Source organism: Streptopelia decaocto (assembly GCF_964273445.1).
Source record: "Streptopelia decaocto genome assembly, chromosome: 7".
NCBI classification, from domain to species: Eukaryota; Metazoa; Chordata; class Aves; order Columbiformes; family Columbidae; genus Streptopelia; species Streptopelia decaocto.
In genome coordinates, this window is record NC_138661.1 from 5,526,659 (window position 1) to 5,549,336 (window position 22,678).

The window sequence follows — 22,678 nt, forward strand, 5'->3', positions numbered from 1 at the left end:
ATGCTCATAATGTCCATGAGAGCCGCTGTATGGCAGGCTCACATCTTTCTAAACAAACCCCATATTGTGAAGGGCTCCCTCAATGCTTTCTTCTTCCTCTTCCATTCCCCCCCCACCCCGAGCAAATGTCTGCAACTCAGTTTTTGCTCTATTTTGATACTAACATTTTCCCTTTTTCTTTGGCATCTGCATTTCCACCCCTCCCTCTTTCTACTGTGTGCCCATTGAAAACCTAATTGCAGATCCCTTGCTGCAATTAGTCTACATGCTGTTATAAAGTTCCCTTCATTATGGCTTTCTTGGCTAGTTGACTCAAGCTGGCTTTGAAGCAATACCTCGCTGGTACTTTGATCCTTGTGCCTACGCCACGGTCAGCACCCTGGTGTAAGGACTGCCATGTTCTCCTCTGCTTCCCACCTTTCTCTACCCACTACTTTTCCTTTTAAATGGAAGGAGGGGAGATTCAGACTATACATGAAGAAGAAATTGTTGGCCCTGAGGGTGGTGAGAGCCTGGCCCAGGCTGGCCAGAAAGGTGGTAGATGAACCATCCCTGGAGACATCCCAGGCCAGGCTGGATGGGGCTCTGAGCAACCTGAGCTGGGTGAAGATGTCCCTGCTCATGGCAGGGGTGGCACTGGATGAGCTTGGAAGGTCCTTACACCCTCATGCCAGGATGTTTTGTCCCTAGCTGCATCATTTATGCTCCTGTTTCAGATGTATCCGGCTGTATAAGCTGCATGGCACCACAACGAGTTGCTGATATCCCGTGACTACACCGTGCGGGGGCTCCAGAGGTCATCGCTGGAGTTTTTGGAGAGGTCAGTGTGTACCACGCCCGCGTACCCCACCTTCCCACACCCCGCCAGGCGCGGCGGCGGGGGACGATGGAGACGCGGGGTGGGAGAAGAAGGAGAAGGAGGAGGAGGAGGAGGGCGACCGGGCGTGGAGGGAAGGAGGGAGGGAAGGAGGGAAGGGAGGCGGGCGCGGGGCGGCGGTGGGCGGGCGCGGGGCGGCGGCAGCCGGGGAGGGAGCCGGGCGCCCCGCGGCCCATTCGCGACCGGCGGCGGCGGCGGCGGCGGCAGCGCGGCGCTCGGCGGCGCTCGGCAGCGCTTGGCCCCCCGCGGGCAGGGCCTGTCAGCGGCGGCCGCCCCCCTCCCCGGCGATGAAGGCGAACCCCGCGGCAGCCGCCACCGCGGCGGCGGGGCCGGGGCAGGCGGGGGCGCCGCGGGAGCCCGATGCGCGCTGGCGGGAGAAGGGCGAAGCGGAGGCGGAACGGCAGCGCACCCGGGAGCGGCTGGAGGCCACGCTGGCCGGGCTGGGCGAGCTGGAGTACCTGAGGCAGCGGCAGGAGCTGCTGGTGAAGAGCCTCCTGCTGCGGCGGCCGGCGGGAGCGGGGCCCGGGGCGCAGGGTGGCCGCGGGGAGCCGCCGGGAGAGGGACAACCGCCGCCGCGCAGCCTGGAGGAGAAGTTCCTGGAGGAGAACATCCTCCTCCTGCGGAGGCAGCTGGTGAGCGGGGGCGGCGGGGGGCGCCGGGCATGCGGGAATGTGTCGCCGGGGATGCAGGAGTGTGTCACTGGTGGATGCGGGCGTGTGTCGCCGGGGGGATGCGGGAGCGTGTCACCGGGGATGCGGGAGTATGTCACCGGTGGATGCGGGAGCGTGTCGCCGGGAATGGGGGCGTGTGTCACCGGGGGATGCGGGAGTGTGTCGCCGGGAATGCGGGCGTGTGTCGCCGGGGGATGCGCGCCTGTCGCGGTCCCCTCGGGGCGGTGTGACCCGCGGAGGGGCGAGGAAGGGGCCGGGGGCGGCCGCGGTCCCCAGGGGTACATGCCCGCGCCGCTGTCACGCCGGCACAGCGTCCCCAGCCCTCAGGTGAGGGGCAGCGGCTGCCGGGGACGGAGCCTCCGTGGGTGACAAGTCGGTGGCGATGGGACTTTACCGGCGTTTTGCTCGTGGCTGCACAGTTCCCCGTCGGTTTCCCGAGCCAGGCCGGCGGTCCAACTTCCATTCAAGGCAAAAGAGGCGCTGCCGTTGCCTTGAATGGAAGTTGGGAGCGAGCTCCTGGGTCGCTACCCCGAGAGGAGGCAACGAGCGCAGGATCAGGCCCCTTAAAATAAGGGATGCTTTTGTTGAAAGACGCGCTATGTAGCTGGTGTGGGAAGAGATGGAGGGCGGCATGAAGCGGCAGATCATTTTTCAATGAAAATAGCGTACAGCTGTGCCTGGCGGTCTTTGTGCACGGCTCAGCATTTGCTTTCACACAGGGAGAAGTTGGACTATGTAATTTATTTGCCTGATTTCTTCTTTTCCTCAACCTCTCTCTTTTTTTTTTTTTCTTCCTTTTTTCCTTGTTAGCTTTTTAATGCAGCTAATTTAGGATTATTTCCTTCTTTAAAAGAGAAATGATTTTGCTGCTGAGAAGGGACTGGCTGCTGAAGAGCTGTAGTGAAGGACCAAGGAGTCATTACTCACAAAAAAAAGGGGGGGCGGGGGTGGATTTGTGGTAGCACTTTAATTTGTGCACTTGACATTGCAGATTGGAACCAGATGCGGTACTTGCTGGGGGAGGGGGGACACTGGTGGCAATCGGTGGTTCACTTCATTACTGCTTGAACCCATCACCTCTGCCAGCCTGGCTGGCAGCCAGCTCCCTGCTTCCAGCAGAAATCTGGGAGAAGACCTGGGATCGCCCCTTTGGTTCTCCAAGGATGGTGTTAAATGCCAACACATTTTCAAACATCCTCCCTAATCCTATTCGCGTTTGCTTTCCCTTTGCCCGAGGACTGGCCCACCCCGCAGGAAAGGTTGTCCTGGATTTAATGGGTTTAGAACTAGTCCAGTTCTGAGCATCGAAACTTTTTGCAATGAGCGTAGCAGAGCACCGCTGGGCACTCATCAAATGATGCACTAAAAAAAGAGAGATAAACCTTCCTCCTGCCTCGCTCACTTTCCCCAAAGCCAGAACAATTAAAGGGTATGAAGCTGAACAGATGATGGATAAGCAACATTATAATACGCACAGCGAAACTGATTGCGATGACCGTGGGTTAATGAGTGCCTTACAAAATCATTTCTTACTGCTCATTTTATGCCATCAAATTACCTTCATAAATAGCCTTAAAATTCATCTCACAGCAATTTTATACCATTATAATGGGGGAAGAGGAAGAATTGCTCTTCCTTCTTGCTGCACTGCAAAACTAATAAAAGGGCTGTGATCCCAGCCCTGGGAATCTCACTGTCTATATGGTAAACTATAAGCACATAATGTGCAGCAGAACAAGGCGGGTCCCACATTACAGGCACTTGTTGGCAGAACTGTTTCGTCCCATTGTGTGAACAGATGTGATCTTTGGCTAACGATGCTGAGATGCTGAACATCCCCTATTACACTGGCAAAGCTGTCCTTTCACTGAAGTGGCCCGTTTCATGTGCACAGGTCTGGTTTGGCCATACCGTACAATACAGCTTTGTTGTTACAGCTGTGGCCCTGCAAAGTTGCGCTCTGCCAACATAGCGTGTTGGTCTTCCTAAATTATGGAGCGTGCTCCTTATGTAGAACCGGCTGGAAGAGGCTGGAATGAAGTGCCTGCGTAATTCTTCAGTTAAGTATTTATCCAGAGTATCTATCTGGAATTTCAGGGCTTTGTTCTCTTTTTTTTTTTCAATAAAAGTGTATTGGCAGGGTATTTCCACAATGACCAGATGGAGAAGGCTGGTTGTCTTTGGAGCCCCTTCATTTCTGCCGCACTGAAGGAGCATCATTTTTTGTTTGTCCTCCTATTTTCCAGAACTGCTTGAGGAGGAGGGACGCCGGCCTACTAAATCAGTTACAGGAGTTAGATAAGCAAATAAGTGATCTCCGCCTGGACGTGGAAAAAACGACGGATGAACACCTTGAGACAGACAGTCGTCCAAGTTCAGGTGAGGTCAATATTCAGCGAAATGGAGCCTCCTTTGGTACCTGGAATTGAACTGGCTGTAGGTTGCAGTACTACAGCAGTAAATGTCTATAGCATGTTCACACTCTGATAATTAATGCCTACTAGCAAATTTCACCTACCACTGGAAAGGTTATTGTTTGTAGACAACATATTCAGGGGAGGATTTCAAGCTTAATTAGGTTTTTAGTGTTTGGGGCATTTTTTTTTTCAAGGCCACCCACAATTTAGTTCAAAAAGTTCTAGTTCTTCTGCATATTAGGAAGGAGGCTGCAGGAAAAAATGGTGAGAGGAAGCACAACCAGCAGGAGGAAGATGTCAAAATTGATTTTACAGCCAGAAGGGAACATTAAATCAAACAATTTGATCCCCCATATATTGAATTTTATCCCATTCTAACTGTATTGAAGCCAGTAAGTGGTATTTAACTATCGGGAACCTTTCCTAGAGGCATCCAGACATTTTCTGAAGGCACTAAAGAGTGGAAAATCCACCAGCTTGCAATTGTTAAAACCATTGCTAATTTCTAACTGGAATTTGCCTTGTTCCAGCACTTTTTTTATGATGCTTTTCTCCCATAGAATAAGGTCTTTTCTAGTACACAGCTTTTTCTCCACTTGGAGGTGCAATACAGTGTAATTCCTGACTTTTTTTGATGAGTTAAACAGGTCAGGTTCATGAAGTGATTTGTTTTAAGGCATTTTTCCAAGCTCTTAAATAGCTTTATGGCCCCTTTCCAATTTTTCAGCTTTTGTTTTAAGCATGCTGGAGTCAAGGACTAGGCACATTGTTCCAATGTCTTTCTTACCAGTACTATATAGACTGCTGAAGTGAGTTCCCTACCACTGCTCATTAGTCTCTTTGTACATCCAACAATCTCATTAGCTTTTTTTGCCATATCATTAAGTTTGATTGAGCTGCTTTTCCATGCTGACTAAGCCCTTTTCAAGATTATTGTTTTCTAGGATGCATTCCCATTCTGTAGACATGCCCTGCATTCCTTATTCCTATGAGTACAATTTGAATTTTGATTATGGTATGTCATATTTTTCTTGAGTAGACCCAGTTTACCAGGAAATTAAATTTTCTGTGTCTGCACATTATTTACCATTTTCCTTCTTTTGTGCCATAAATAAATACCATATTTATCTCCAGAACTTTAATGAAAATAATGGATAACATTGGGCCAAACACTTGGTAAAAAATCTGTAGTTAAGTTTAGATGGAGAGTCTGTCTTGGAAGTATAATATACTATTAAATGAGTGGACTGCAAAACGCAGCCTGGATCCTTCTCACTGAATCTGAAAACTCATGTAAAGGTTAAAACCCCCAATCCCTGTAAGTGTTAAAAAAAAAAAATTGTTCGAAATTTCATACACTAAGTAAAGTTCTGCTTTTTTAATTTTAAGTACTTCACTTTTAAACTGAATCCTTCATAGCAATAAGGATATTACTAAGTTGTGCACTGTTTTTCGGGTGACTGAATAAAATCCCGTAACTAATTGCAATAGAGTAAGCCAACATAAACACGAGCTCGACTGCCTTTCTAGGGACACAAATGGTAACTTTGTGTAGTCATAACTAATATAAATCCAAACTCTTATTTTTATAGGATTTTATGAGCTGAGTGATGGAGCTTCTGGATCGCTCTCCAATTCATCTAACTCTGTCTTCAGTGAGTGTTTATCCAGTTGCCATTCTAGCACTTGCTTTTGCAGCCCTTTGGAGGCAACACTGAATATCTCAGATGGACGCCCTAAATCTGCAGGTATAGTAAAAGCAGGTCGAATACATCGTACTCCAGGAGGTGGCTTTGGCTTTGGAAATACTGCCTCAGGAGTATCCGGGTTGGATTAACCCTTCTTCCTTTCATTTGACATATTATGCTCTGAAAAGATTCCAGTGCCTGTCACATACATGGGTCACAAGGAAGGACTGTTTGCCCTCCACTGGTCCAGCCTGACATGTGAATATGTCACTCGAAACACATGAAAAGAACATGTGAAAATACGACAGCTGCTCTACCCAGTAGAGGGCAGTGGTACCTACACACATAAAAACATTAATCAGCTAATTTCTCGTGGTTTCCTTTAGAGAATCTTTTTTATTAAATAGTAATTGTCAAAGATACCTCAACAGCCATATCTTCATTAAAGTGACAGAGTAGAATCATAGAATCATTTTGGTTGGAAGAGACCTTCAAAATCATTGAGTCCAACCATAACCTAACTCTAGCACTAAACCGTGTCCTTAAGAACCTTGTCTCTACACCTTTTAAACACCTTTAAGGAGCTAGGTACAGGTTTGAGAAGGTCAGGGTACATGTCCATCTGTTATTTTGTCAGTTCTTATGGTCCTCAACCCCCAGGTGACCATGCTGAGGTGTGTCCCGCTTTAGTGTAGTATAGGCAAATAGACATCACTAACAGGGAAAAAAATACATTGTCTCTTAGGCAGAGAGCTGTTGAATTCCCTTGGACACTAGGCTGAAGATGCAAGCCTTAATGTGTGGGATGGTTAAACAGGAGGGCAGCTTCTGTCTGTTGTCCAGGAAAGATAACTTCAGTAGGGCTTTTGTGATCAAGCATTATTACTTGCATATTCAAAAGCCTTAGTTTACTCTGGGTTGTGGAGGCTGCTTCTAACAATAGTATTTCCGATCTCCATTCTGCTCTTTAAGGTTAACTTACAGTGATTTGTTGTGAATCATGGACAAAATAATTAACGCTTTTCTAACTCTGAAATGGGCAAACACAGCCTGGGATACATTCATTGTGAGATGCTGAGAAGTCCTCTAAGTTATCCTTTGAGCAGCTTGAGGTAATTTAATGCCCTGCGTTGTAAGGTATATGTGAAATTCATCAGCCGTACATAAAAAGAAAAACATACACAAGGATTACCAGCAGACTGCATTGCTGATTTTTTTGGGGGATACATCATGAAACCCTAAAACTCTCATTAATCATACCATCTCACTTTTAGAGCTGAAATTTCACAAGCTGGTGTGCTTCGAAGAAGTCTTTCTGGCAAAATTTCCTGACTCTGACGTAGAGTTAAGGAAACATGGGAAAACTGAGAGATGATCTGGAGGAAGTTCATGCTCCTAACTTCCCTGTTCTTCCTCTCCTGCTCCCACAGGAACATCATCTCTATCAGCTAATTTCATCAGCGTTCATGAGACCTCTTTGGAAATAAGCCATAGATAAGTGATGGGCACTGAGCAGTCAAATTTGAGTACCCTGGCTGAAGTTTCTAGCCCAAGGGTAGGAAACAGGACTGACAGCGAGCTGGAAGGATCATTTAGATTGTACCCCTACCCAAGAAAAGGGCAACTTATGCTTAAGAAAATAATAATCTTAGGTGCTTGGATTGAAGGCCTGCTCCTAAGGTTGCTTACCTCCTAAATAAGAGCCATTAAATCTGACTCATGCATCTTGAAACGCACTGGATTTCTCTTGCAGAACTCTCTTTGCAGAGCCAAGGCTAGGATGTCAGCTGGATTGACCTGCACTCCTCGTACTTATGTGGAAAGATGAGCTTGTTTCTCATTCATTAGCCCCTCATTGCTCAAAAGGAGCATTTGTTATTAGCATTATTTTATATTAAACAATTATGTTGATAGTAGTAGTAGCAATGATAATAATAACAACAACAAAATTAAATCTAGCTTTTATTTACCCAAGATATGCTTGGAAAAATCTGGAAGTGAAATTTGTCAATAAGCTAAAAAAATTAATCAGACTCTTGCCTGTATTTTTTTATGTTTCCCTTTGGATTTAGCAAAGTAAAATATGAAATTCATATGTGTTGAGGCCCACAGTGAGTTTTAGAGGTGCCTGTGTAGCATATAAGCAGAAGAGACCCTTAAGGACTTCTGGGTGGCTTGGGAGTAAAATAGGAAGCTCTTAGGCAACATAGGCACAGGTTTGAAACCAAAATAAATGTCCTCATTAGGGCTGTGATTTTTATTTTATTAACTATGTAGTCATATTGGGGCAAATCCTGCATAGAAGCAGTTATAGGGAGACCCACCTAAGAATAGTGCTGCTTTATATTGCTTAACCGGCATCCCTGGTTGCAAGGTTTCTCCTGTTTGAACAGCGCTGCTGTTGTATTGACATTGCATCGTACGTGTAGATGGGACCAGAGTCCTTGACAACACGTGAAAAACGTAGCAGAACTGTCCCTGGCAGGCTCTCTAAACTCTTCTAAAATGCCTTTCAGATCTCATAGGCTGGATGGACTATAATAAGGAAGGCCAGCATGAGGACCAGACTGCAGGCTCTGTCTGTCGCTCTTTGTCCACACCGCACTCAAATTCCCTCGATGTCGTTGCAGATGTACATCCAAAGTACCAGTGTGATCTGGTGTCTAAAAACGGGAACGACGTCTACCGGTACCCCAGCCCACTCCATGCCGTAGCTGTGCAGAGTCCCATGTTTCTTCTCCCCGTGACTGAAAACCCCCAACGAGAAGAGGAGAGGCTTGGTTGTGATATTAGTGACGTTTGCGCCGGATCTGAAACGGACTCGGGAAAATCCACCAACGCTTTTCTCCCGCAGGGCTCCTGGCCGGCTCCGTGCCCTTCCACCAGCAAGAGGATAGACGGTTACATCTTAAGCCTGGTTCAGAAAAAGACTCACGCGGTAAGGACTAACAAACCCAGGACAAGTCTCAACGCTGATCCCTCCAAAGGGATCTTGAGGCACGGAAGCATGTGTGTCAGGCAGCCTGCGGGGGTGGTGGCTCATGGTAACGTCGTGAACCTGAAGAGCTCCAAGCAAGCGTGCTTGCCTTCTGGTGGGACCACTGCTCTGGACCATGCGGCACCCTCTCCGTTAAAGCAGAGGCCAAGGGAGCCGGCGGGTGAGCAGCTGGAGAGTAGGAAGGCACCTTTGCCGGCGGCTTTCCCACCCAGCGTGGCGAGCGAAACTCAGAGCAAGCATCTGGCGAGGGGCGTCAAACCAGCACCTCTGGAGCTCAACCGCAATGCAGTGGCTGCGGTGGGTGATGTCCCCAAGGAGAACGGCCAAGTCTTTGCTGCATCTCCCAAAGAGAGCCCGGGGAAGCCCGTGGTGCTGCAGCCGGAAAATAGGGTCAGCCAACCTCCCAAAAAAGTCCTATTGAAGAGCAGCTTGCAAGCAGCTCGCTCCTCATCACCTGCCATCGAGGAGAGGCCCTCGCTGGATTTCAAAAGCGAGGGATCTTCCTCTCAAAGCCTGGATGATGGGTTGCTGGTGAACGCCCAGTACATACCGGCCCAGCAGCAAAGCGTGAAACTTCACAAAGGCACCCGAAACGTCAAGATTTTGAAAAGCTCCGCGCTGAAACACAGGCCCCACCTCGCCAACGGTCTGGAAAACAATTCACAGACCTTGCGGGAGAAAACCAAGCCGGTTGGCAAGAAGTGCCGCTTTCCTGATGAGTTGGATACAAATAAGAAACTGAAAAAACCCTCCTCGCGGGGGAAGAGAGGCAGCGGCTTGCAGCCCGAGTCAGGTCTCCAGGGCCGGCAGGCTGGCCTGCACAAATCCGCCGTCCGATCCCACGGGCACGGCCGAGAGGTTGTGGTGGCCAAGCCCAAACACAAGCGGGCCGACTACCGCCGGTGGAAGTCATCGGCGGAGATCTCCTACGAGGAAGCCCTGCGGAGGGCGAGGAGGAACCGGCGGGAAGGTGTGGGGGTCTACTCGCAGGTCCCCCTGCCCTATGTCAGCCCCTACGCCTACGTGGCCAGCGACTCGGAGTACTCGGCGGAGTGCGAGTCCTTGTTCCACTCCACCGTGGTGGACACGAGCGAGGACGAGCAGAGCAACTACACGACGAACTGCTTTGGAGACAGCGAGTCGAGCTTGAGCGAGGTGGAGTTTGTAGGGGAGAGCACGACCACCAGCGACTCTGATGAGAGCGGGGGCCTTATTTGGTCTCAGTTTGTCCAGACGCTCCCCATCCAAACGGTGACGGCACCGGAGCTGCATGAAAATGCGGCGAAGGCCTTTGTCAAAATCAAAGCCTCCCATAACCTCAAGAAGAAAATCCTCCGCTTTCGGTCGGGCTCCTTGAAGCTCATGACAACGGTCTAGTGAGGTGACTTGGTGGAATGTATCTGCTTCTGCTTTCGGAAGCAAGGTGCTTTTGTGTACATATTTCCACAGATTTTTTGTTGTTGTTGTTTTTATACAAATATTTAAAACTTAAGGTAAATTATGTCACTTGTCTTCAGAACTTGGGTGGATACTAGTGCCTTTTATGTGGAAATAAAAGACCATTATACTCATTAAAAAAACCACAAAAAACAAGCATAACACTACCATTTCAGTGGTGAGCAGCCTCCAGTGCGTGGTATCAGAAGGCTATGAAAAAAGGCTAATGTTTCTGGAAATGGATCATCCTTGCCTAGTTTTTCCAACTCTGGGTCTTAGAGAGGCTATTGACAGCTTAGAGTCATAAGTTTTTAGGGAATAAGGGTGGGGGAGTGTGGGTGGTGTTCGTGTTTTTCGTCATCCCTTTCTGCTGCTCCTGTTGCCACATCTTGAACTTCTTTCTCCTGGCAGTCTGGCCTGTGTTTCTTTCTTTTCTTGATGATTCTCTTCTTGAAACTCACCCCTGTCCTCCCCCAGCCTTCCCCCACCAGGAAAGGGCTCCTGTTCTATCTGTCTCCAAAGTTAAGTCGCCTTCTCTGGAGAGCGCTCTGCTCCCGGCTCCTGGGAGTCCCACTGCGGATGGCGGTGGTGTTCAGAGTAAACTGTTGGAGCAGCTGACCAAGGCTTAGTAACTTCAGTATATTGTGTAAAACTGCTTTTGGAAAAGAAAAACATATGCATGTCACGTGCATGAGTATCAGTAGTTTTAATATTCCTGTTGATGTCCAATTTACTGTACATCATCAATGGTTGTTTTTATATATATATATATCATTGTGTAAATTAATATAACACATCATATGCTGTAATAAACAGTCTGTTTTAATACTTTTTTAAAGTTTGTTACATTGGTGGACACCCAGTGAATGGTTTTATATTGGCATTGTCACCACCCAGATGTCTCTTTGATGTGACCTATTAATGTTCCCTGCATTTAGCCATGCAGGAATTGGAGCAAGTTTAAAATGTTGCTGTGGATATGACTTGTGTTTTGAGGGAACTGGATTGTCATGGCTCCTCTTGTTCTTCCCATAACTTGCATTTTTTTTAAGGGCAAGCTGGGGTTTAGGAGCTCAGAGGCATCTTCAGGTTGTTGCTTATGGGCAGCTCATGTTGCGGAGCAGATGGAAATGTAATATTAATCCTCCTCGCTGTCAGGGTTCTTGCAGACTTTGCTTGGTACAACACGGGGGCAGATGGTAGTTTTCTGTAACCAAATAGATTTGTGTAACGCAACAGGTGTCCCTGTAAAATGTCCAGTAAATGAATCCCCAAAAGCTGTGTGCTCTGGGAGCTGGGCTGGGTGGAGGTGACCATAGACCTGCTGTCCCTGGTGCCCTCTTTAGGTATGGTAGCTTGACTGTATTGCAGTGCTGATGAAGGTTATGGGAAGAAGTGACAATTGTGTCACCCACTGGTGTCTGTTCTCAGCCTCTTTCTTCCCATAGGACTGGAGGTGAGTCTCTGCCAGCAGAGGAGACAGGAGCTCACTGTAGGCAGCACTGCTTCCCTTTGCAGCAACAGCTTTGGAGCTGCCTGGTGGGAAGGCTGGAGGTTTGTGGTCTATGCATGTCTGATGGAGCAAAACCAGGAGATGAGCTGGTTTCTGCAGGTTCATCTTCTGCTCTGGCATCCCTGAAGTGGCGGACGCACACCTGCCGTGGATGCTGTGACGGGTATGAATTTCAGGGCTATGTGTGCAGCCTGTCCATTCCATAGCAAGATCTGCTGAGCAGACACCTTCCTTTGCGGCTTCTCTGTGTCCTTCCTGCTGTTGTCACCCACCTGAAAGGCAGAACAGTTTTTTTTTCTCAGGTTTCCTTGCATTGCAAATGTAAGAAGGAGAGATCCACACAGAATTAAATGTCTCTGGGAGCAGCTTCTGAGACAGTAGTAACACTTTTTCTAAGCGGCAGTTTTGATTTTTTAAGCTGCAGTGTAGAAAATACCTACCTATAAAATGTCTCTCGCATTTTTTTTTTCCTTTTCTTAATAGGGGAATGTCAATTTCTGTAAGGATTATTGCAGTATGGTCGCAAGGATCTGGATTCACTGACCCAGAGAGTCCTTGCACTTCTATCTCCCATGATACAGGAAAAGCTCTAATGCGCCTTATCTGGTCATAACTCTGCCATTGCTTTACTCATGGAAAGGCACCTACATATATATATATATATATATATATATATATATATATATATATATATATATATATATATAAAATATATTGACGTAGAGTGATTCATCCAGAAATTACTGGTCAATGGCTGCCACTGGAGAGAGGGGAGAGAAGTAATATTCATTATTAAACATGGCACTACTAAGGCTAAGCAGCAGTTTAATGCATTCCCATTAATAACTGATGTGTGTTACATCAAACAAAGGGAATGTCAAGAAGCTTGTCGAAGCTAGTAGTTTCTTTACTAGAATATCTCTTAATCATTCCACATAATCTCTCTTTGAGTGAGAAAAACACATGCAAATCCCTGTAAATCTCCTCAAAGGTGCAGGAGAGTAGCAGAGAGGATCTTCAGACATGCACTCTGTCTCTCTGGCTGTAGTGGAGCTGCTGGTGGGAGGACAAACCAATGAGTGGCTTTGGGATGGTGAGTTTTTAATTGTGGTGCTACAGCAAGTTGTCTCATACCAGGCGGGGGAGGCTGGCTTTCAAAAATTATCTGCCGAATAGTTTCTTTTGTGATAATTGTGTAAAAAGGAAATAACCACCTAAATATCATTAAGACTCTATCAACTGCGACCACCGTATTCTTCTGTATTCCTGTTGAATAGCTTAATACCAGATGGGGAAATGGGCTGATCCTATCTCCATCTTAATTGCATCCAAGTCTTTTCAGTTTGGAGAAGGAATTTTCCTTTTCTTACAAGATTTAGGTACACATCCAGAATCCTTTAAACAAGCCCATTTTTTCTTCTCTCTACATCCCACCTCCTCCCTTTCTTTTTTCTTTTTTTAAATTAAAGACCTTACAGTACTGGAAATGTACTCGATATGGTCCCAATACACAGCACGCATTCTCTTTTCTGGTTCTGATTTGGGAAACACATGTAAGTTACTAAGTTTTTGCAACGTTAGGTTGAAAAACATCTGCTAGTCTTGGAGACCAGTTGCATATCTGGCACTTCTTTAAGCTACCTGGCTTTCCAGCTCCACAACCTTGAGTCCTTGCCAGTGTATTTTTCATAATGTTCACATTTTAATTATCCCCAGTGTTTATGGTAGTCTGTGGAATTTTGAGGTGGCAACATTTGCCCTCAGTGCACTGGGGCCTGTTTCAAGGTGGGGGCAGGCTGTGGCGGGGAGGTTTGGGATTAGTTACACCTGTGCTCCATATATAACTCGAGTGCAAGAAAGTACAGAAGCATATGCTTAACATAAAGCACAAGAGCAGACCCCTTTAGCTGGATTCCTTGCGATTCGTCTGAAACATTGTGGCTGGGCATCTCTAAATTGCCATCTCTCCCAGTGCAGGGAATCAGCATCATGCAAGCTGTGAGGCGCTGTCAGCTGAAAGGGGTGATTCTCTGGTTCTGTAGGGGCTGTCTGCCTTCCAGCAGGCTTTTTTTGGGTCTGCCTTCTGCTCCCCAGCCCCAGCCACCAGCTGTGGGTCAGTGGATTGTGAATTGAGCTGTGTCTGGTGTGCGCGGGGTCAGACAGAGGCCCTGGCGTTGCGCCCAGACGTCCCAACCGCGTGGGGCCCTGTGTTGTGGATATCACGCTTGTCGTGAAAAATTCCATGTGGTGCAAGGATTTGGACAGCTGGGTCTGAGGGAAGGTGGCAATGGAGAGTCCCGTGAATGGGGTGGTCTGATCCTGATTCATCTGTACGTCCAGGAGAGGCTGGAAGAGGAGGTGTTTCAGTAAGTTGGACTGGGCTAAACAGAGTTGTCTGAGGGACTGTGCCTCATTTCTTCCAGTGCTCTTTAAATGATCAAGGCCATTATCAGCATTGTGAGTTGCTGAGGTGCTGTAGCCTTCTGGCCAAGTCCTGCAAGCGCCTTACTGGGACAAGGGACAAGCTCCAGTCCCCCAGGTCTCTTTTTGACCTCCCATAGCATAACCTCTGCTAGCAGAGAGCCTGTAGGTCCCAACTCTTCAGCTTTGCCTGTCCTGGGGCTTCAGAGGGAACCTGTCCGTACCTTTCAAGTTTTCTTCTGTTTTGGGGTTCATCCTGGATAAGGACTGACAGCAGATTCTCCACAACAGAGTCCTGTGCCTTGACTAATCCCAAATCTACGTTTGCTGGCTCTGAGAAAGGTTAGATGCTCTTCAGGTGGCAGCCAGCAAAGCAGTCCCTGAGGGACCTGCATCCTTTTTTTATCCACAAAGGGCAGCAAAGGCTTTTATTACCTGTGATCATCACTTGGCAGATGAGTGGCCACACTGGGCACGGCTCACCCTCAGCATGAGATTTTTGACACAGGAGGGAATGAGGACGTGAACATTTTGAGGAAGCTGAAACAGCTAAAGACATTCTTTTATAGCTAACTTCAGCGTCTAGTATGTACCTTTGGAATAGCCAACAATAATACATCCAGCTGAGCTGCTAGTACAAAAAAACCCGAACTATTCGCAACTCTGCAATGTCCTGTGCAAAGTGCAGAGGAGACACAAAGACTGCAAACCAACAGAGACAATTCATAAACCCCAGGTCTATCCTTCAAACTTGCTTTTCTCCTGAATTTCTCTGAACCTCCGAGGAATTGTATTGAGGTTCCTTGCATGGTACGTTTCTTTCTCTACCTAAACATTATAAATAGAGCACTGTGGTGAGACACAATTGCTCCGGGGGTTAAAAAAAATCCCACAATGGTGGAATGAGGGGAGATATATGGAAACAAGTGGGAAATCCATTGAAAAGAGATAATAGAAAGTGCTTTTTTGCATGGCAAGGAATTTGCTGCCACAGGAAATAGCGAAGCAGACATAATACCAGCAAGTTCAAAGGGGTTAGAGAAGGTAGGAAAGGATGTGTGCTCTACCATCCCAGTCAGCAACTGTGGGTGCTAGGATGAGTGTGAGGTGAATAGACTGGAGATACTGGCCAGGCTTCCGTGGTCCCCCTAAAAAGTGTCTTTTCCTGTCACTGTTGAAGCATTGTTAGCTGGAGGAGATGTACCATCATGCTGACCCAGCAGACCAGTTCCTGTGCTCCTATGATCTTGATGTAGCTGGTGGGAGTTGTCTATGCAATTGGATTTCCTCACTCTTTATTAGTCTTTTGTCCCCTCCAACTGCTGCTGAAGACGAGTTTTGTGTTGCTTTGCAAAGAAGCTTGCTTTGCAAAGAATTTCAGTTTGCATGCTTGGCTGACAGTGGTATGCATTTTTTCAAACTGTGGACATGTGTTTCTGGTCACTCTTGTCCTATGGCAGAATAATTTCATCCACCCTTTCACACAGGCAATCTGTGCCAACGTCCTCTGTTACGGTGGACATTGTCCCCCTGTAATGCAAGCGCTGTTATGGACATAGTCATATATTAGCTTATGGTGGGAGTCACTGTTGGGCAGAATTTTTACATCCTACAGTTGCTTCTAAACTGAAGGAAAAGTTGATGACCTCCAAACCGAACGAACCATCCTAGTGACAGGGTGCTAGGTATCTACTGCACCCTGCCTTGGGACTTTGCTGTCCTTGGAGAGTGTGTCTCTCCCTCTGACCGTGCCTACATTCATCCTTTTTTTTGGAGTAACAGAGCAGTACGGAAGCGAATTCCATGGTTGTCTCCACCTACTGCATAGTGGTTTGGACAGCAGAGCAGTTTTGGTGCACACTAGCTAGATGCCTTTGGAACATTAACCCAGATGGTCCACACTGGCGGCACAGAAAATGTGCTTCTACCTGGACATGGGGATCTGAACCCATGGTGACCCCCCAGAGTAGTCAAAATATGTGCACAGGTTTGGTCCAAATGACATTGGGGACCAGACTAAATCTAGGCTGAAGTGAATGCTTGAACTGTGTATATTCTGCTGGTGGGGACCTGAGTTTGGATCTGCTCCTTTTATGCTGAATGACTTGTTAATGTAAACAGAGCCTCTCAGTTAATGGCCTTTGTTTCCATACTGTATTCCTTTAAGATCAATAAAGTATATTAACATTAATAACCTGATTTCACTGAGCCAAGCTCTAAAACTCTGGCTTTTGTTCTTTTTAAAGGAGTTGGAGTTGAAAGTCCTGGGAACTAAGATTTTCGTGACAATACTGAAGGAAAATCCATATGATTTGGAGTCTGACCTCATGATGTAATGGCTTTGTAAGCAAATGAAGTGTTTTCCTCCCAAAAAACGTTCAAGTCTTCTGTGGCCAAGGGCAGGAAGCTGGAAAACTTTGAACCTGTTGAAAAATGTGTTCCTTGTGTCCCATTGCACTCTGTGAGCCCTGTGCCTTCAGAAATGAGATTTTCATGAGGAGGAGGGGAAGCATGAGGTACAGGGAGGAGAAGGACCTAATCAATCTTAATCTCTGAAGTACTCATGCAGTAAGTGTTTAAGCATGTGATTAAGCCCATTCTTACTCAGCGAAGCATTTCAGCGCACGCTCTGGGTACGTGGCGGTTGGGGTGAATTAAGCACGTACTCAGGAATGCTGGTGGATCAAGGTCTCTGAGCTTGTCTTTGCAAGCGTCCTGTGTCTGTTTGTACAACCCGTCCCAGTGACTTCCCTTGGCTGATGTTGGAAGGACTCCCTGCTCTCCCGTAAGAGCCAGACGCTGAATGGTGAAACTTGATTCAAGCTGCTAATCTCAGCTTGGGAAGCAGCATCTTTAGTCCGTGCTTTAAGCAGTGATAGAAAAAAGTGCTTTTAAAGGAAGAGCTGCATTTGTTATTTGTTGTATTTGAGGACACTGAGCTAGAAACACTTAAGAGCTGTGTAAGAGTGAATGTGCTTGTGCTCTGTATTAACAGCAGGTCTTTGTGTAAGTCCTGGGAATGACATTTGAGAAGAGGCAGAATGACCCTTCCCTTGGATGTCCAGGTGGAGCTGGGAGAATGATGCAGGCAGGGAGAGCCAGACACAGACACCAGACCTGTAGGGCCTGAAGCATCACCCATTAATGTACCTGGCTAATCTTACTTAAATGCCAGTTTCAAGCAGTGGGATTAGCAAAACAGAGGGATCTCTGGGCTACCTGGCGCTGGAGAACTAGGAAGCATAGAGAAGTAGACTTTGCCTGGCTTCAAGGAAAGTCATGGTTTGCCTGCACAAACAGTAGAGGCACAGAAAGGGTTAAAAGTTTGTCTTCTCTTCCCAGACACATTATTTACAGTGGGTTGGTTTCCTTTTGGAAGGGCCCACTGTAAAATGAGACGTTCCCAGCGTTTCTGCGGGTTAGACCTATATCTCATTACAGTTTTCTTTCCTGTACTCTTGACTGACATGATTTCCTGAGGTCTCTCTTCTCTCGGGAAGGTGAAATCAGGAAAGAGTAGGAGTTTGCTAAAATTCCAGAGCCTCGGAAGGCAAAATCATGGTGATGACCTTTCCTTTTTAGACAATCCTCAATGTTGTGTTGTGCTCCGTATCTCCCAGTGCAGGGCAAGGGCTGGGAAAGGAGTGGGAGAGGAAATCCATCAGGTTTGATAAGAGAACAGTTGGTAAATCCTGTCGGAGCAGCTTGCGAAGGCCATAGAACCAACCACCGGAGCAGGACCTGGCTGCATGACACAAGCAGCCATCTCACCCAGTGGCCATTGAGGTCAAGGGGAGCGCTGGCCGTTGACCTGCATATCCCGAGCTCTGCTATTGCTTAATCCACCTTCATGCCTCCAGGCCACAGCGGACAGCTTGTTCATCCTGGTAAGTGTTTCCGTTACTGCTTTTTTCTTCTTCTTAATGAAATAAATTGTGGCTTGGCATTAAAGCACAAGCGCTGAATGAAACTGAAGTTCTGGCTTGTGTCTCCTGTCAAACACCTCATGATAATGTTTTCCTTGATGTTCAGTTGCTTGGAAGGGAGGGGACCTATCCCCTTCTCATCTGCAACATACCCATTTTTCACAGATGTCTTCTGAGGGGCTTGTGTGGAACAACGCATCAAGGCAACACACCACTCTCTTCACCACTGTGCAGGACACCCTGGAGCAGCCTTGTATCTGCACAATTCCAGCTACCCCGAAAGATTTTTCTGGCAAGGATATCAGGACTGGGAGGTTTGGATCTGACTCATCCCACCTGAAGCCCATCAGTGCTTAGGGTGAAGATGGTCCTGCTGGGAGAGGAGGAAGCACTCTCAGAAATGTTTGTTATTACTGTTAAATCCCCACTCCTTCCCTGTCACAGAGATAGTGATCTCTGCTGTGGTCCCTGCTGCTTTCTTTTTCCTGTGTTGATCTACGGTAAGACTTGCTGCTCTTGAATATGGTCCTAGCTCTGAGAGAGGCTTTTCTTGCTGAGCCATTGACCTTTAATTCAGATCATGTGCCATCCCCTGGGCCTGTTTCAGATGCCCATTGTCACCCTTGGGTAAGTCCCTTGGGCTCATGTACATGGTAATGTGGGTGCTCTGAGCCTTCCTCCCTTCCCTCTTCTTTGCCACTAAAGCGAGATTATTTAACTTTTGTCCTCTGTCCAGTTGACTCTCATCTGAAGTCGTCCAGCTGTGGGGACTTGTTTGGTCTAAGTAAACTTTGTGGATCCCTTACAAAGATAGAAAGTAAGCAATGAATTTCATATTTTATAAAAAAGGTGAGTGGAGAGCTGGTTTTTCTTTCTGTTGTGTTTCCCTCCTTTATTAACTTCTCAGCACAAGTGTAATGATATGGACAGGAAACACAGCAAAAGTTGTAAAAATAATAAATCACCTACTGTATAGCAGAGAGTCGATTCTTTTGCATGGTGGAAAGAAACAAAAGCCCCTTTGTCCTGCTGAAGGATCCTCATTGATATTAATCTAAAACCCCAAATAATGTACTGATCTACAGTTAGGAGGGTTAGCAAAATGGACAAATGGGAGCTGTGAAGCTGGGCAAAATGTAGCTGGTCGTTGTGCTAGAAACTCATTCCTCTGCCGGATCCAGTCTTGTTCCTGTTGATTCTGAGACTGTTTTCTTGGTGGTCAGGACTGCTTTCAGAAACCACTGATGGTGCACTGATGAAAAGGCCAATTTTGTGAGTAAACACCCTAATAAGCAGGTCTTGACAGATGGTTTGTTGCTCAAGCCCCACATAACCCTACAGCTGGTGTCAGTGTCTCACACAGATGTTTCCCAGGAGAACTTCCCCACAGTGTGATCAGGAGCTCTCAGCTTTCGCAGCATCCCAAGCAGGAGCCTCGGCGCTTGCTTGACACATTGCAGGTATGTCTTTGGGAACAACTCGGACTTCTGGAAACATGTTTCTCATGGCATAGATAGAATTAGGCTCCCAGGGGAGCCTATTGTTGACTGAAGAAGGTAAGCAAAGGTGTTTGTGCACAGCAGCTGCTGCTGCTACCTCTTGGTCTGTGAGCAGTGAGATATGTCCAGTGTTATACAAAGCAGAACAAGAAACCTCTCATGTACTTTAAGTATCCTTCAGTTCCTTTTATTTTGGTATTGCCTTGTCCAAATCTTTCCAAAATCTGTCCTTTTCCCCCCACATTTTCTAGAAAATGTCATTTAGACAATAATTTTTCCAAGTGAAACTCTTCTCCTAATTGCTGTGAGTCTGATGAACCGCTCCGAGCCATGGGCTCAGCACACGATGCTGTAGTCACTCACAGTATCAGGTGTGTGGTCCTCATGCAGATCAAATATTTCCATTAGAAGCTGATGGATAAATTACAGAGATTTTACCTTGTTCTCCTCCCTTGGGGAGCTCGTGGGACTGCAAGGTAGTTTGTATTATCTGCCTTCCAGATCAGGCAATTTAGATTTGACTGATTTGTATATCCCCGCAGTGTTTCTGGTGGGCTGTACAGGATATACAGCTCTCTGCTTCTGACCCGAGAGCTGCTGGAACTGGACTGATGTGCAGAGGCTGCTGTTGAGAGGAAAATGTCTGCAGCTGCCATGTGAAGGTGTCTGCGAGGAACGGGTTTAAAACTTTGATTCTGTTTTGGGAAGAAGCTTAGTTTTGATGAAATTAGACCAAATTAGCTCCAAAGTGGAGCAAAACACAACCAGGGAAAAATTCTGCAAAAGCGGGTAGTATAGCAGCTTGTGCTGTGGGTTGTCTCAAGAGCAGATCTCTGGAGCACTGAGCCTCTCCACTGGGTTTCATGGTCTATCCATCTGTGTGTGCTCTTGTGTTTCCTCCCTGAAATGGTCCAACATCTGGGACGCCCCAAACTGGGAGGTGTGGGAGCCATGAAATCCCCTCTCATGAAGCAGCCTATTTGGCAGCAGGGTGCCTCAGGGCCCTAGAAACCTGAATGGTGGAGGAACCAGATGGGTGACCAGGCAGGAAACTCAGCAGGTTTCTGATGTTTGGAGCCCTGTGAGAGTTTCATGGGAACCTGGGCAAAATTGACTCACCTTGTTGAGATTTTGCTGAATTGGTGAATTCATCTGAAATGCTGTTTTGCCTGAAACCTTCTGAGCAGGTGCAGTATCTTCAGCTATCTTTTGAAGACAGGGACAACATGTTCCCTGCATTTTGCTACATGGGTCTTCTGGGAGTCAAAGATGCATTTGTCTTTGCTATTTTAGCCCTCTGCAGCATTTCCACTCTTAAAGTAGTGTCAAGGAGGGAGGATACAGGAACTTGGCAGTGACGAATGAAGGATGCTGGCAGGTTATTTTGATTCTTAGAAAATTGTTGTGTTCTCCCCATTACACTAAACCTCATCCACCTACTCTGCCTTGTCCTATAGACTATGAATTCTCCATATTAAATCATTTCCCCATGTTCTGTATTTGTTTTCACAGCCTCTAGCTGAGTTTCCTAGGTGCTACCCTTATATAAACAGTAATAAAGACTGCTCTGTCCTGCTGCAAACCACTTCTGAGGATGTTCCCTCTAATTCTCTTCCTTGTTTAGCGTTGGATCATTAAAAGGCATGAGGTGGTTAATTGGAGGCTTACAGCTTTTGTGACTGATGCAAACCAGAGTGTGTGTGTAATTGCTTGCTGTGAAGCTCAGGTGAATGCTTTAAAAGAAAAGAGGGGAGGAGGCAGATGGCCACGAGCAGAAGGTTCCCTGCAAAAGGTCACAGGAAAAGGTTAGTGATTGGATTGCCCCAAAGCTGGGAAAAAGAACCTAATACCTGGACAACTGGTGAAAAGCCCAACTAGACCACAGCTTTGTTCCCTAAAGGGGGCTGCGGCCGAGGAGGAGACTCCTACATCAAAGCTCTCATAACAAAACGCAGCAGAGATCGGTATCACCCAGCCTGTGGCACTGGCGGGAAATGGATTGGTTGACACGTCGGAGGCCTTTTCTGGGCAGATGGCTGGGTAGGAGTCACCAGCTGCTTGCAAAATCTCTGAACGAGCCTTTAATCTACCGTGTGATACTGTGTGTTTTAGCGGGCATCTAGATGTTTATCTTGGATGCATTAGTCACCAGGAGAGTCTGCTCCCAACCTTTTCTATACCTTAGCTGCAGCCTGCTTCCCCCAGTTTTTGGGACAGATGTGAGCTGAATGCTATAGGATTTGTTTGACTTTTTGTAATTTTGACAGGGAAATATAACAGGAACAGGTTTTCTTAGTAATACTGTGCAGAGCATTACTTAATGCTGTGACTTTGTGTGTGCTCCTATAGACTTGCAGAGCCTTGCCTGGGGACCCAGTGGTCTGAAAAGTCTTATCATGCTCCTAAACAAATAGCTCTGTCTTGAAGCCCATTAGAATAACAACTACAAAGCTGTGCTTCTCCCAACCTGATGTTAAATGCCTTGCAGTGCCAAAGGTAAACAGGATCAATCAATTATCCAGCCAGGGAACGTCTAATGTCAGTTCATGAATCAAGCTTGGCTTTTGAGGTCATTTTTATCTGCCTTGTGGAGTACAAGCCGACCAAATTGGGGTCTTGCTCTGCATGTGCAGTCTGAAGAGTGCAAGGCTGGGTCTGGCAGGGTGTGTTAATTAGGTGAAGCCAGTGTAAATGTATCTGTTATAATGAGGACTGCAAAGTGATGAGTGCAGGCTCTGGCCATCTCTGCTCTCCTACAAAGCCAATATTGCCACAGTGCGTCTGCTGGTTTGGCCAAACAATAGCTTGATGCCGCTTTTACTTTTGTGCTTTTGCACCTATGGTATGTTGTTTGTCTTCTCTTGACTATGCCAAAAAAAGGAGCTTAGTTCAGTGGGGAAACCAAACTCCCAGCAATGCCTGAAGAATACAGACAATTTAGTAGTCTGAAGTTTTGCTAATCCAGACAGAAACATGAGCTCAGGCTGTTCGGCTGAGGTCCTGCTATAACTTTGCACATCATCCAGTGAGATTTAGAGCCTAGCAGGTCATGGGCTGTATATGCAATTAAAAAGCTTCTTTCCCCAAGGAGTTCACAATGCGGAGACAAAATATTATCCTCCCAATTAGTTTATTGCAGCAGACTGGGGCACAGAAGTCAGATTATCTAGGGGCATGCTAAGACCATTCATGTGCCACTGAACTTGGAAAAGGCATTTTTCGCAACATCTG

The 22,678-nt window shown here is 46.9% G+C and overlaps 1 protein-coding gene across 4 annotated transcripts; it reads left to right on the top strand.

Moving 5' to 3' along the window:
- Positions 1-1,072: 1,072 nt before the first annotated feature.
- On the top strand, positions 1,073-10,919 carry DACT1 (dishevelled binding antagonist of beta catenin 1). Of its 4 annotated transcripts, none has more exons than XM_082058704.1 (4): positions 1,073-1,509; positions 3,795-3,927; positions 5,558-5,713; positions 8,170-10,919. In XM_082058704.1, the coding sequence occupies exons 1-4, from the start codon at positions 1,165-1,167 to the stop codon at positions 10,026-10,028; spliced, it is 2,493 nt and encodes an 830-aa protein (XP_081914830.1). In that variant the 5' UTR covers positions 1,073-1,164; the 3' UTR covers positions 10,029-10,919. The 4 variants fall into 4 exon arrangements, with proteins under 4 accessions (XP_081914830.1, XP_081914832.1, XP_081914831.1 ...); XM_082058706.1 differs by having other exon boundaries at positions 8,284-10,919; XM_082058705.1 differs by having other exon boundaries at positions 5,558-5,620.
- The last annotated feature ends 11,759 nt before the right edge of the window (positions 10,920-22,678 follow it).

Coding starts and splice junctions, on each gene's coding strand:
- DACT1 (XM_082058704.1), top strand. CDS start 1,165: ATGAAGGCGAACCCCGCGGCAGCCGCCACCGCGGCGGCGGGGCCGGGG. Junction 3,928..5,557: donor AGACAGTCGTCCAAGTTCAG/GTGAGGTCAATA, acceptor TTATTTTTATAG/GATTTTATGAGCTGAGTGAT. Junction 5,714..8,169: donor TGGACGCCCTAAATCTGCAG/GTATAGTAAAAG, acceptor AATGCCTTTCAG/ATCTCATAGGCTGGATGGAC.